Source organism: Musa acuminata, chromosome BXJ3-4 (genome assembly GCF_036884655.1).
Source record: "Musa acuminata AAA Group cultivar baxijiao chromosome BXJ3-4, Cavendish_Baxijiao_AAA, whole genome shotgun sequence".
Classification (NCBI taxonomy): domain Eukaryota; kingdom Viridiplantae; phylum Streptophyta; class Magnoliopsida; order Zingiberales; family Musaceae; genus Musa; species Musa acuminata.
In genome coordinates this window covers 30,702,821-30,718,477 of record NC_088352.1, presented here as the reverse complement: position 1 = coordinate 30,718,477, position 15,657 = coordinate 30,702,821, and the positions used below count along the sequence as shown (strand labels likewise).

General features: G+C 41.6%; 2 protein-coding genes across 2 annotated transcripts; one reads left to right on the top strand and one right to left on the bottom strand.

The window, feature by feature from the left end:
- The first annotated feature begins 5,092 nt into the window (after nt 1–5,092).
- Nucleotides 5,093–9,150, top strand: LOC135637042 (uncharacterized protein At4g38062-like). Its single transcript, XM_065149386.1, has 2 exons — nt 5,093–5,269; nt 5,958–9,150. Exon 2 carries the CDS (start codon nt 5,990–5,992, stop codon nt 8,879–8,881), a length of 2,892 nt encoding a protein of 963 aa, XP_065005458.1. The 5' UTR covers nt 5,093–5,269; nt 5,958–5,989; the 3' UTR covers nt 8,882–9,150.
- Nucleotides 9,151–13,339: 4,189 nt separating this feature from the next.
- On the bottom strand, nt 13,340–14,970 carry LOC135637043 (AAA-ATPase ASD, mitochondrial-like). The gene has a single exon (XM_065149387.1). It carries the CDS (start codon nt 14,940–14,942, stop codon nt 13,500–13,502), a length of 1,443 nt encoding a protein of 480 aa, XP_065005459.1. The 5' UTR covers nt 14,943–14,970; the 3' UTR covers nt 13,340–13,499.
- Between the last annotated feature and the right edge of the window lie 687 nt (nt 14,971–15,657).

Below are 15,657 nucleotides of genomic sequence, written 5' to 3'. Positions count from 1 at the left end.
GGTACAGTAGAGGAGAAAGCTACAATAGAGGTGTAGTAGAAGAGGAAGTTGCAACAAAGGAGGAAGCTGCAGCGATACAACAGCATTGCTATAGTTGGAAAAATCTTATCTGCTATCAAACCCATGTGATTATATATGGCCTAGCCCATGTGGTTAAGTACAACCTAGCCATTGTATGTAGGCATGACCCAGTACATGTGATTAAGTAGAAACCTGCCCATGTGATAAGGTACGACCCAATCCATATGGTCAGGCATGACCCAACCCATGTGGCCAAGTATGATCCAATTCATATGGTTATATATATCCCAACTCATGTGACTAGGTACGACCCAGTCCATGTGGTTAGATACAACCCCAACTCATGTGTCTATGTATGACCAACTCGCGAGTTAAGCATAGCCTAGTTCAATGGTAATGCTCAGCTCAACTTATGAATAAGGCTTAGCTTAGTCCATGAAGTTAAATCTGTCCAACTATGTGATTAGCATTAGACACATCATTGCTCCTCTATCTAGCCCGTTGTACCTCAACTCAACCTATTACTTGGAGCAGACATATGTGACATATGTAGCGTATGTGACCCATTTAAGACTTAGGTGGGTTGGTTCGATTTAGACTAGCACTATACGACATAGTCCAATTTCCTCTCCTTCTATTGGTTTGAGCTCATTAATTGACTAAATAAGATAGGTTTGAACGATTAAAATCAATTTAGGATAGTTCTAGACTAACTTGACTAGTTCAAACCTACTTGATCTAATCGAGATCAATCAAATCTAGATTAGACTAGTATAGGGTGATTCCAAATCGGTTCTATAAGGATTTGAGATTGTTTCTGTTAGATCATAATCGAATTGAGTTTGGTTTAAGTCAATTGAGCTATTCGAATTAGGGTTTTGGTTAATTGAGGACTATTGAGAGATTGATGTTTCATGCCTTTATGATTTGATTAATTTAAAAGTTTTATATGAAGATGTCATTTGAAAATAATTATTGATTATATATTTTCTTAAGTTTATGATATTGATATGATTATGTAGTAGATGTGACTATGCTAATAGTTCACATTCGAAGTGCAACATGTGAAAGGAGCTACGGGCCCATCACAAAGCCACCAATGAACATAGTCTAGTAAATTTACATCAAGTATGGTCTCTCATAATATTTAATTATATTGATTTCTTAATGCATACATGAGTGAATGAATGAATGTAAATGAATGATCATGGATATTTATATATCCCTACCGAGGGTAGGTATGATGATTCCCTTTGGAGATTAACGGGCCATCAGACATGATGGCTAGATAGTTCCTCTATCTGCTATTGGGAGTGCGATATGGATTATCTCCATCCGCTGTTGGGAGGAATCTATCCCATGGAATATGCCTCTCCATCTGCTGTTAGAAGAGTGCACCATCGGGTGTGATGTACGCCTTTGTTAACTAGCTATTATGTATGTGCTATATGTGGCTAATGTATGATTTTATTTATTATGTAAAAAATTATCATCATTTTTTTAAACATAAGTTTTATGATGAATCGATATATTATCATTTCTTATTGAATTATTGATATTTATTTATATTTCATGAATATTGAAGATTATTTTTATGATTTTTCTGAAGTTCATACATGATTGCTGATATGTTTTATTTTATATTTATTTTCAGAGTAATAGATTTGAAGCTTTGGTAGAATAGACTTGTGATCTTACCAAGAACATGTGATTATTTTTTTTCTAATAGAATATTTGCTATTGTAAAGACAATGATTTGAATTAAAAAAATATAAAAAAATATATATTATATAAATTATAGATAATAAAATATTAATTTATTATTTTTTTTATAAATCTGAGATGTGACAAATATCCCTACGTTTATTAAAAAATATATAACAACACATGCATGAAGAGATATTAATCAGACGTGCACATAACCCAACAAAATATATTTAATATAAAACTTAAATTTAATATACGAAGACAATATTCATAGATGATAAGTGATTTTAAGTCTGAAAAAAAAAAAAATAAAGAAAAGTCTAAAAATTAATTAATATTTATATTAGTTGTTATATAAACATGTAGATGTTGGTGGTAGAGGATGTGAGAAAAAAATAATTAATGATCAGCGCCGTCTAGAAATGAATGTAGGCGGCTCTGATCAGACCAGTCACATAGATAATTTTCACTTGTGGGTTTGGAAGACCATCACTTTAGACCGGGTGGCATTCTAAACCCCTCAATTTGAACCGAACCAACATGGAGTCATTGGCTTATCAAACACAAACAGTACCTTCACCACCGTCTCAACTTTTATCCATTACCCTTCACAAGCTTGCAGGGTTCTTGGGATCAAGAATTCAAGATATCTGTGTCCGCAGGAGTCGTCCATGGAGTTCTTCACCGAGGTGAGAGTGGTCCGCCTGCAGAGCAACCACAAGAAGTACCTAGTGGCGGAGGAGGACGGGAGGCGCGTGAGGCAGCACCCAGATGGCTCCTCCGACGGTGCCCGGTGGGCCGTCGAACTCGTCCACAACGACAGCGACTGCGAAGACGAGGCCCGGATCCGGCTCAGGAGCTGCCTTGGTCGCTACCTTGCTGTTCCCTTCGCGAGCCATCCCCGCCTCGACCACTTCACCGACAAGGTTGTCCTCCAACTCGTCACCGGCAATCACGACGTGGACTGCGTGGAATGGCAGCCGCTCCCCGTCGGCTCCGGGTTCTTCTTCCGCTGCTGCTTTGGAGACTTTCTCTTTGCCGACGCGGGGTGGCGCAACACGGTGATGGTTAGCAACTCGAAGCGCGTCACCGGCGACAGCTCCGACTGGTTTCTTTGGGACGTCGAAGTCCTCGAGGGTAATGTCAGGAGGCCGCTTCCGCCGCCTTCCTTCAAGTTTCGCGGCAAATCTCGAGCCCGCGACGGCGCCTCCTCCTCCGCCCCGACCAATGTAGTCGGCGACTCCGCACCTTCTCCCAGATCATCACCCTGTCGTCGCAAGATTCACCACCAATCTCGAACCAGCGACGTCGTTTCCTCCTCTTTCGCGACCATTCCAGCTGCTGTCTTTCCCGTAGCAGCCGACGACTCGTCTCCTTCTCCCAGCCCTCCACCCCGTCGTTTCAAGATTCGCCTCAAATCTCGAAGCAGCGATGGCGCTTCCTCCCTTTCCGCGACCAATCCAACTTCTGCCTTCCCCGTCGCAGCCGACGACTCGTCTCCTTCTCCCAGTCCTCCACCCCGTCGTTTCAAGATTCGCCTCAAATCTCGAAGCAGCGATGGCGCTTCCTCCCTTTCCGCAACCAATCCAGCTTCTGCCTTCCCCGTCGCAGCCGACGACTCCTCTTCGTTGGATGATCCCACACCTCCACCCCGTCGTTCCATGACCCGCCTCCAAGCTCCAACAAGCGACGGCGCTTCCCCCTCCAACGACGGTGCTTCCTTCTCCTGGGTAGTTGTCCCCTCCTCTGCCACTACCGTATCTGCTGCTTCCTCCTCATCCACCGTGGCCATAGGCTCCTCATCGACTGACACAACTGCTGCCTTCTCCAAGGCGATCGACGAATTCGTTTCTGCCTATGATCCCTCCGTGCTTCTCACAGGTCGCCATGCCTCCTCCTCCATGGCAATCGTCCCCTCCTCTGCGACCAGCGACGCCTCCTCCTCTTCCTCCACAGTGGCCATTGGCTTCTCAGCAACCGACACAACTGCTGCCTTCTCCAAGGCTGACGATGAATCCTTTTGTCGCTATGTTCCCTCCTGGCTTCTCACAGGTGGCAATGCCTCCTCCTCCTCCTCCTCCTCCACGGTGGCCATCGGCTCCTCAGCGACCGACACAAATACTGTCTTCTCCAAGGCGACCGACGAATCCTTTTCGTGCTATCTTCCCTCCTGGCTTCTCACGGGGGGTCATGCCTCCTCCTCTGCGGCCAACGACGCCGCTGCTTCCTCCTCCTCCACGGCAGTTGTCCCCTCCTCTGCGGCGAACGATGACGCTGCTTCCTCCTCCACGGTGGCGATCCTCTTCTCCCCAACAAACGCAGCTCCAGTCTTCCACAAGGCAGCCGACAAATCCTTTTCTTCCCATCCTCCCTCCTGGATTCTCACAAGCAGCCATGCCTCCTCCTCCAGGACAGTTGTCCCCTCCATTGCGACCAACGACGCTGCTACCTCCCGGATTCTCACAGGTGGCGACGCTTCCTCCTCCAGTGCAATTATCCCCTCTGCGACCATCGATGCTGCTGCCTCCTCCAAGGTAGATTTTCCCTCCTCATCTTCATTGCACCGACTCGATCTTGAGGATTTTGTTCGACGAGCTTCTCTTGTACCCTATACGTATTGTCACATCGTACTCGTTTCTCTCATCATCAAGCAGAAGACCATCAGCTTCATGTCAACGCATTTACTTTCCCCTGAATGCACAGGTCGAGGGCCAGAGCAAGACTTTGCAGTGGAGAAATAAGAACTTCATGGACCTCCATGCAGCTTAAATTACTCCCTTCTCTTTTCAGACATTGCAAATAGATTTGAAGGACAAAATCTAAAATGGGAGCAGCAATGGAAGATTGATTCGGGTCCATGTTCAAGTTCAGTTGAGATCGAATTATGCCAGCGAATTAAGATGATCCAACTCGATCAGGTTCTCATTAATTATTACTTTTACATATTTATTCCTAAAAAGTTTCAAAATAATGTGAACGTCCCTATAAAATTTAATGTAACATATGTATATTAATTGAAGTTTCATGATTCTCCACCCCTCCCATTTAACAACCATCCAAAACTTACACTAAGAAGCTATTAATCATATTTACTAATTCTAAATTTATGTAAAATTTCTAAAACATCCTTAACTCTGATTGTCCATAAGACAAATATGTAAGATTTTAAGTATTACATGAATATATATATATATATATATATATTATATGTAGAATTTGGGATCTAATCATCTAACTCATCCCACCCGTTAAAAGAAAAGATCATCCTCATGGCACTAATCTTAAAGCTTACAAAGAAGCCGTACCTTTTCAATCGCCATAACCTAATTTGAACTGTTGAGATTTCCAAACCGCCCGCCGAAACTTCAAACACATCTCTTCATCGGGAGAAGTGAAATGAGAGATCAACGCATCAGTTGTCTCCACAATCCGCTTGCGGTCCGCTTCGCTTCATTTATGTCCGACATCTCCTCGGCCGCAGCATCTGCCCGAGTTTGAGGCCCGTCAGCACGGCCGTCTCTTCTCCTCTTTCCGTTTCCAGGTCCTCCTCCTCCTCCTCCTCACCCAACACCAGGCCTTCCTTTTTTTTTTTCTTCTCTTTTTTGATTCTCAAACACGACATTAAAAAGATTCTTCGCTCTTTAAGACGAAAATTTTCACGATCTGCGTGCAATGTCGAACTTGTCGGATCTGTTTATCATCCTAATCTCTAGATCCGCGTTTTACTTTCGAGTTTGTTTCTTTGGATTTCATCTATTTATTTGTTGTGACCTTCCTTTCTGATTTCTTTGTGCAAAATGGGATTTTTTTGAACCCTTTCGCGTTGTTTTGATGAATACGTTGTGGTTACTATCTCTATTTAATGAAAGAATTAATGCTGCTGCAATGTGTTTCGTTTTGGATGTTCTCACTGCTTTGCCCTTAATTTGGTTGACGCATTGTTCACGCTGTGTTTTCTGGAGTTTCATCCGTTCACCTTTTGCGACCGCTTCTGACGATTTCCAAAATGAGAAACTTTCTCGTTGCTTTGGTGATACGGAACTTTGTTCCGGTGAATTAATTTGTAATTTCCGTTTAGCAGCGGCAGAGCCAAAATTACTGTGATGTGTTGCCTTGTAGTATGTGTGTTGCTTTTTTCCTTATTTGACTGATGCAATTTGAGGAAAATTTCTTTCTATAAGTTCAATGGATTCCTCCTGTGACTAAAGAACTGTGACAAATTATTTTAGGTCGGAGATCAAGAATCATAGCTGAACTGGAGATGGAAGAAGTGTGCAGAAAATTGGAGGACTTGAGGTCTGAAATGGAGACCCTCAGAGAAGAATACCGGGCCAAGTCTGAGTTGTCCGAGAACTTGAGGCGAGCCCATGAAGCGCAACTTGCTCGGCTCCAAGAGGCGAAGGCACAGATTGAGAAGCAGTCTGCAGAGATTGATGGAAGGGTGGAGGAGATTTCCTTGTCCAAGAAAATGTACGAGGATCTTGAATCTCGGTTAATGGAGAAGGAGTCTGCTCTGAAGCAGCTAGCTCTCCTGAACGAGAGCCTCAGGGCCAGTACTAGGGAGAAGCTGATGGATTTGGAAGGGAGAAATAGAGAGCTTGCCTCGGCTTTGGATGAAGCAAACACAAAATTGGAAGAACAGGAGAGAGAAATATGTTCCTACAAGGAAGAGATTAAAGGGCTCAATGGTCTTCTGATCAAGTCTCAGAAGCAGTGCTCTGATGCAGAGCTTAGAGCTCAGGCTTCTAAAGAAGTGAGACGAAGAGGAGAAATGCTGCAGAAATTAGAGGAGGAGAAAATGGATGTTGAGAATCAACTAAAATGGAAAATGGAACAATTTATGCATCTCGAAGAAGCACATGGTAAACTTCAAGATGAGTTTCGGGTGGCCAAGAAGTTGTGGGGATTGGAGAGATCTACTTTGGTCGACAAGATTCAAACTTTGCAATTGAACTTTGATTCTCAAGCTGTAGTCATTGAAGATCTGAGTTCCAAGCTGAAGATGTGCAACCAAGCATTGGCCCATGAGGAGAGTCGAAGGAAGCTGCTTGAAGTTCAGATTTCTGAATCGAAAGCATTGTATGACAACATTTTCTCAGAATACGAAGAAGCTAGATCAACAATTGAGGCATTGACAGAAAAAAGAGATGAGGAGATCGTCTCCTTGAGGATTTCTTTGGCTACTAAGAGTACACTCATTAAAGAGATAGAATTCAAGAGTGCGCACCTCGAACAAGAAAATCAGGAGCTGCAAACATCTTTGAGAGAATACCAAGATGCTCAAGCAATTGAAGCTGATACTGCTTCTTCCTTGAAGACTCTAAGAAACAAATTTCGAGCTCTGGAGCATGCCCACAGGAGATGTTCTGAGAAGCTGAAAGCCAAAGAAATTGAATGGAGGACCCACGTAGTGAAGCTAGAAAAAGATTTGGATGATTGTCGTTGCCAATTAAATTCGAAAGATAAGCGGCTTTTGGATTTGCAGCTTGAGTTGGAAGACTGCCAGTCTTTATTAATGCAACAGAAGTTGGATATTGAAGAGATAGCAACTGTTCTTTTGTTGGTTGAATCGAAGTTTTCCAAGTCTTGCTCAGTTATTGAGAACTTAAAACTTGAGATGTCACAGCATAATGCAATATATGCAGGGAAATTTGATGTTTTGATGGGACAATCGGAGAAGAACACTGCTCTTATTCAAGCACAAGCTGAGACACAAAAAGAACATGATGCATTTGAGTCATTGCAGAGAAGGGCTAACTATCTAGAAACTGTCGCTCAGAAGAATGGTGTGCTGGAGAAAGAGCTGGAGGAATGCAGATGGATGCTTGAAGAATCATACAGGAATCTTGGTTACATAAAAGAACAGGCTTCTAAGAAGGAAATCCACATCTTAGATGACCTTCGAAGTGCATCAGATGAGCTGGATAGAGCAAACTATGCTCTTGCTGAGAAAACGACTGAACTGAGTAAAATGCAATGTGAACTGCAACAGCAAACTTCCATTATGGAGAAAATCAAGCTTGATTTAGAAACTGAATTGAATAACTACAGAGATGATAACAAAGCAACTCGAAAAAATTTGGATTTTGCAATTGTTGACAAGATGGAAGCTGAAAATAAACTCAGGCAAGTAAAGGAAGATCTTCTTGAACTGACAAAAGAGAAAGACAAGATAATAGAAGAGCTCAAGCAACATGTGGTCTTACTTGAAGAAGATAATGGAAGAATAGAGTCTAAGTTTGCCTCTCTGTTTAAATCAGAAGTTAAGAAATTCTCTGAAACAGAGAAGAAGTTTCTTGAATTTGCAAAATACACTCATAGGAGACTAAAAGAAACCCTGGGGCTAATTAATAAGCTGGAAGAAAAGTTCATATCAAGCGAAACTACAATTTTGATGACATTCGAGCAAGAAATATTTAAGTATTTACAAGTCACGGAAGATTATGACAAGAGTATCACTGGACTTCTGCATGATGTTCTTTCACTTGAAGAAGATGTTACCTGTTCTGTGGAAGCGACCACTGATTCTCAACTCAAAGACAAGCAACTTGAGATCCACTCACTTCGTGATGATTTGGAGTATATGGCTGCGACTTATGTGTTAATGGAGCAAGAGTCCAAGTTCCAAAGCATCTTTTCTGTTGAACTGGAAAAGGAGATTAACATGCTGCTGTTGAACTTGAAGTCTGAAGAAATTTCATCATTAAATTCAAAGAATTGCATAGAACAACTTAAAGTTCAACTGTCCATGCAAAGTTTGGAAAATGAGAAGAAGCATGTTCAAGTACTGGATGAACTAAATTTCTTGCAGATTGAGAAAAGAACTTTGGTGGACCAATTAGGAAAACTCAAGGACAACATAGAGGCCCTTCATAACATAAATGCGAAGCTCTTATCAGAAAAGGAAGAGTTGATTCAACAGATGATGGGGTTCAACAATATGATAGGCATGATGTATCATGCAGATGAAGAGCTGATGAGAAACTGGGATGAGGTCTTGCAGAAAGCTGAAGATGAGAATTCTGTCACAAAATTTGATAAGAAATATCCGTTCAACTCTGACATAATTGATGATAGGAAGTATATTTCTTTAAAGAACAGCATACAACTGGTTTCTGGTAAAAGATCACCTCTAAATGAGCATAACTGGTAGATGCTGGAAGGATCAGAAGGTTGCAAATTTTACTTAGACATAGGTCTTGTTGTATCTCTAGTGAGCATTTATATGCGCTGCTTTAGTCACGGACAGTTGTTTACATAAATTTTTAATCACTGACCACTTTATTTAAATACATCAATATTACTCTGTGATGTAAACTTCTTGCTTTTTTGTTTAAGCAAGTTTAAGTTATCTTTTTTTGTCTGAAGTTTTTATCTTTACTTAAGTACTTTGGACAAATTTGAAACCTCATATTTTATCAACTACTGTGTTATTTGCCAGGCTAAACTTGCACAGCTTGTTTGATTGATCGATGGCAATATTTTGCATTATGCTGGATTGTCATTTAAAGATGCCTTTTCTGGTCTATCTTCTAAGGTTTCTGATAATTTGAAAAGGCAAAAAGGATGGAGTAATGGTATTAAAATTTTAATGTCTCTTTCTGAACAAGTGTCTTACCTGTTTTAATCAATTTTAATGGTATTAATTAAGAAGATATTTATCAATGTCTCTTTGGAACATGTATTGTTGGTTTCACAAATAGAAAGAAGAAAATAACACTTTGAACAAAATAACAACCAAGAATTACTGCCCTCACAGTCCCATATGTAGCCAAAGTATCTGATGTGTCCTCGATCTATTGACATGTGAGGACAGTGATTATCCTGAGTTGGATAATATAAAAATCTCATCTTATGAGTCTATATTCTTTATGTTTACAGTATGAACATTGACTTCTTTGGTATAAATTTATTGAATATGGTTGATATGTTAAGTTTAGTTTCAGAAAATATCTAACTAGTTTTTCGAATCTATGTTGTTGAAGTACCCTTGCTGCAGTTATCTTGACTTCAGTGAATTTGCTCTTTGTAGAAGAGATCTTCCCATATGTTAGATAAAGTGCTTAGATTACTGTATGCTTATAGACCTTTTATTTGTGGCAGCAAATTTTGATGTTATAAATCTTACAAACTGTTTTTATTCTAAATGTTTTTATACTTATTTATAGGTTCTATCTAGTGAATAAGCTATTCTGATCAAAACAACCATGCATATACATTGAGTTGAGTCCATGCAGTTATTTTCTTTCCTCCCTTGCCAGTTATATGTCTTCATAGCTATGCCAGAACCAAGTGCATGTTCTTTCTAGTTTTTTTTCTCTGTTAGACAATAAAATGTGATCTTCTGCATGTCTCTGGCTAGACAGAACATATTCATGGCCTCAATTTTATTTAGGCATCATTTAGTGTGATTGCATTCTGGAAATTTGCATGCTAGATCATCCATTTTTTATCTTCTTTGTTTCTCTCCTTCCATTAGTCCTCAGAGTACCCTATTCTGAAATCTATTTCTTAGTATCAAATCTCTCCAAATTGATAAGATATTGCAGACCAACATGCATCTAATTGGGAACTAAATACATAGTGCCATCCTTTTCTGAAATCTATTTCTTAGATCTTATCAAGGCTCTTCAAATTGGTAAGATATTGCCGACCAAGATCCATCTAATTGGGAACTAAGTAAATAGTGCAACTAATTGAAAAGTTGTACTAAACTCTAAAGCTTATGAGAACCAGCTGTTGGGAGTTGATGCAAACTTCATTGAATGGAGGACTATGTTTTGCTTTACATCTTTCAATTTAGCATATATGCACTATTATCTTGTACGAGTTTCACAAAATTATGGTTCATTTGTTCTAGCTATTGTTATCAATCTACATCTCTGCACCTTCAGTTTCAATAAATGGTGTTCCATTTTATCAATTCAGCATCTCTGTGATTTAAGAAAACTTTTTTCTATGTATGTAGGGTTTCCTGGGACTAAGTGGGACGATGCTCAATTGCAACCTAAGCTCTTTCATACTGGATGCTTGCGTTGCTGTTGCCGCCAACTCTTTTCACATCATTGTTGGTGCCTTTGCCAAGTTCACAGCAGAGCTGGAGGGTCCAAGAAAATATTTCTTGATGCTTCTCCACTCATTGCTATACCAGCTGCAGGTAATAATCTCATGAAGCATGACCCTGTTGCACCTGACAAAGTACTGAACTTCAACCTGGCACTGTCCATGGCCTCAAGTAGTTGTGATTGCTGTTCTTGACCAAGTAGGAGGTTCTGTTGAATTCAGCAGTTTTGGACACAAATAGTTTGGTTTCTCTTTAAAACATATGGAACATCTCTGATTACTTCCTTGAACAGCTCTCCTAACACTTGCAGCCATGAGTGCAGGTCACGAAGTCATGTCTACTGGCCTTCACTTGTTCTTCAGTGAGCACTCAGTCCCCAGCATCACATTTGAACTGTTTGGGCTATAAGGCATTTTGGTGCCATCTCCAGCACAGTACCACTGCGGTTGCAAACTTGGATCTTATTTGACTCTGGTAACTTTTAAATTTTTTTATCAATGTCATTGCATCTAACAGTATAAACCTGGAGTTAGATCATATGAGTGTCAGGTTGACTCATCTGGATCCATACATGCTTATATAGATACACAATTTTTTGTACATTATTCATGTTCGTATCATCTGGATCTAATTGGCTCTATTGATTCCCATTCCATTTGTCTCTTCTTATATAGCCCATATCAACCATTGTTTTCCACCATCATTTCTCACCCCTCCTTTATTGATATCATCCCTAATAATGATGAATAAGTACTATAAATATATGTTTGAGATGAGAAACGAGGTTGGGAGGGAATAATTACATGATGGAGTTTTTTTTTTTCTTCATAGTTATCATAACCGAAAATCGACCTTACCAAGTCTTGGATTGTAAAATTACTAATTAAGTTGGTGAATCAATTGATTAGATCAGTAGATTTTTAATGAAAAACATTCAAATTATGATTATAATTATTTTACTTCATATAAATGTTATGATATAGTAGATGTATTAACACAATATATAATATATTTGAGGAAAGAGAAATTTATCATTGTTCTCCCTACTTTGCTTTATATTTGTTTACCTATTTCCTCTATTTCTTTCTTTCTTTCTTTTTCATTGTCTCTTGATGCCTTTTCTTTTTCCCTTCCATCTATCAATCCATACTGAAGAGAATTTTCTTTTCTTGTTTTGTGCATTCATATGGGCATTAAATAATAATAACAATAATGATGATGATGTTATTATTTGAACAATATCATCACACAGTTGGATGGTGGGTTTTTAATCAACATTCAAATAATAGTGCTACTATTTATTTCATTATTTATTACTAATGTTATGTCATATTAATTGTAGAACATATTTTACAAAATAAATAAATTTTATATTATTTCTACTTGTTCTTTTTCTCTTATATTTTATTTTTTCTTCTTTCGTCAGACGGAAGTAGGATTCTAAAGCTGTATGAACAGGAGTCTCAGACATTGAAACACCACTCCCTTAAACCAAACCAAACCAAACCAAATTATGTAGATACAAACGATGATTGCTAAAACTTGCAATTGCAAACCCAAATTTATTTTTTGAACCATTTTGATACACTAAAATCCAATGAGTTATTCACTATTTTTAGTACTATCTTGTTCAGTAAATGATACAAGTAGATGCTGCTGTTATAGCATACTACTGCCATGTTTTCTTATTGTGGTTGAGTTACGTGGTGTGCCGTTCCTCCTTGCTGAGCTTTTTAGTCATCTGCAGAGTCTTCGACGGAATACGCTTCGTTTGCCGTGTACACACGAGCACTGCCAACTTTGACATGGCTTCCACAGGCAGACGAATCGTGGAGGATGACATAAGAAACGGAAACAAAGAGACAAGGAGCGTCCTATCGAAGATGGAAAGAAGAAGAAAAGAAAAGAAGAGACAAAGTGGATGACGACAAATTCTAACAGGTATCACCGACTCATCATGTTTACTTGCCCTTGTTTGACCAAAAATTACGATAGTATTTTTTTTGCCGTTGTTATCAAAGATGACAACGTGATGATAACATGTTCTTTTTGCCTTCAACAAGAAGTTTGATGCATTGCTACAGTAAGTATAAATTGCTGATAGGTCTGAGACATTTTAATCCTATCTTTTGTCGTCTTGAATGACTCCGGTGCTTATTTTTTATTTATGTTCTTCTTAGTTATCGATAATACTTTAATCTAACTTAAATAAATAGGATATATATATATATATATATATATATATATATATAAAATTCTTGAGAAATCCAGTTAATCTTATTTATAAATATACAATAAAATTTTCTATGATGCGAGTTTTGATCTTTAAGATGATAAAAAAATATCTTGGGATTGCACAAGATCAAACCTGATGAAATATAATCTATTAATATCCTTGATCATGCAATTTGAAGCAATGAACCTAATGTCACTAATTTGGATGATAGTCAAATTTTGATAGATCCCAGAGTTGGAACTCTTTAATCATATACAAATGTCAACTTCATTAAATTACCATTTCATTAATCAACTATATATATATATATATGACTCGGTCAACGTAACCCCAATATTATTCAAATATAATTGAATTGACGAGTTGGAATCCTATTGTTCCTTTGTCATAGTAAAAGATGCCGGATCGGATCGGAGTCCAACCCGGATCCGAAAGGAACAACCACAAACGACAAGACAGTATCGATGCGATCTACTCGCTCTCCACGGTCTCGTCCACGCCACTGCCTTCGTCTGCCTTGGCCGCCGCTACCCGGGCCATTTCCAGTGCCTGAATCAAGCCCTCGAGGCGCGAACCGGCATCGTCCTTCACGGACTTGGTCATCAGGTTCTCCGCCACGTCCGCCGGCGTCATCTTCACCTCCTCCATCAGCCCCTTGATGGTGTCGAACAGCGGGTGCGAGTCGATGTCCAGGTAGTTTTTGGCCAGCACCATGAACGCCTCGAAGTGGCAGTAGGACAGCTCGATGTGCTTGTCCATCCTCCCCCTCCGTATCAGCGCCGGGTCCAGCTTCTCCACGTGGTTGGTGGTGAAGATTATGAGCCGCTCCCCGCCGCAGGCCGACCACAGGCCGTCGATGAAGTTGAGCAGCCCGGAGAGCGTCACCTTGCTCTCCTCCTTGTCCTCCTTCTCCCCCGGCAGCTTCGGCTTGTCGTCGCCTCCCTCGTCCTCTTTCTTGCTCTTGGTGCTCTTCCGCTTGCCGGTGAGATCGAGCGAGCAGTCGATGTCCTCGATGACGATGATGGACTTGCTGGTCGTCTCGATGAACAGCTTCCTCAGCTCGGTGTTGTTCTTGACAGAGGTCAGCTCCAGGTCGTAGACGTCGTAGTCCAGGAAGTTGGCGATGGCGGCGATCATGGTGGACTTTCCGGTTCCGGGCGGGCCGTGGAGAAGGTAGCCCCTCTTCCACGCCTTGCCGATCTTGGTGTAGTAGTCCTTGCCGTTGCGGAAGGCGATCAGGTCGTCCATCAGCTCCCGCTTCTTCCCGGGATCCATGGCGAGCGTGTCGAAGGTGGACGGGTGCTCGAACACGACGTGGCTCCACACCGTTCTCTTGTACCCATACCAATCGTTGCTGGGGTTGTTGGTGTACAGCTTGCGCTGTCGTTTCCGGAGCCCCACCTCGCGCCCCTCGCGCAGCACGTGGGCGAGGTACTGCCCGACTACGGAATCGCGGTGGCGGCGATGGAAGGTCAACCTATAGTACCGCCGGGAATCGGGCGGCGGGTACCAGGAGATGGACTGCGAGGGAGGAGAGCGAGACACGGAGGCCCACCAGAGCTTGGCGCCCTCAAATTCGTCGGTGACCTCCTCGTGCTCGTCCATGCTGAGCGTGAGGCTGCCGCTGTCCTTGCCGAGCTCGGCCTTGAGCCTGCTGGCGTTCTGCGAGCAAGAGTTGCTGAGGTAGGCCTCGATGTAGGTGTAGGCCTCGCTGCGCTTCATGCGTTCGCCGGAGAACTCGGGGATGGTGACCTGGACGTAGGGGTAGACGAAGGCGAAGAGGCGGCGGGAGTGCTTGGTGATGGAGTGCTCGAGGTGGTGGAGGGGGACGTAGCGGCCGACGACGGCCCACAGGAACATGATGCTGGCCGCGAGGGAGCCCAGGCTCGCCCACTGATCACTCAGCGTCGCCATAGGCGAAGTAGGCAATTGTTCCGTGGGTTATCAAACGTGGCAGCGCGGGCCGTCCTTTATAGAGATGGGATCAGTGTAGTCATGGTGTTGAAGTAGAGCCACTGATGGAGACGGCCGTGTGACCTTTGAACGTTCGTCATGGTGTGCCCTATTCTTAATTGTTTTGTTGACTTGATTGTTCTGCGTCTCGCAGACCAAACTCTACGCTGGGCGGTGGATACTTGGAGACGAAGTCATCGGCCTATCTTGCGCTGCCTCGATCAGGGTTTGCCGAATTACCCTTCACGTTGGTGGTGGGACCACGACCCGTCCCACAATCTCAGTCTGTGTTGTTTCGAGAAACGCTGTACGCTGGCGCGAGAATCCCAGCCTTCCTCGTCTTCTTCTTCTTCCGCGAGAGGGAAGGTGCGTCAGATGATGACGGAATGTCTTGCGCTCGGTTCCTTTATCTGGTTGTGTTAACGTAGGAAGACGTAATGAATGTGGTGATGTACATATAATTAAAGAAGCACGTCACGTTCGATTAAAGAGTAGATGTAAAGGGAACGTGTATGTACCAAAAATGAATAGTATCTAATATACGAGTAATCAATCCTAATATTACGGTAGAATAATCAAAATAAATGGTAGGTAAGTTCTTTTTTCTTCATCAATAGTCACCACTTGTGACGTGCGATGAGTTAGCTTTCCTATACAAAGTTGACCATGTCTTTAG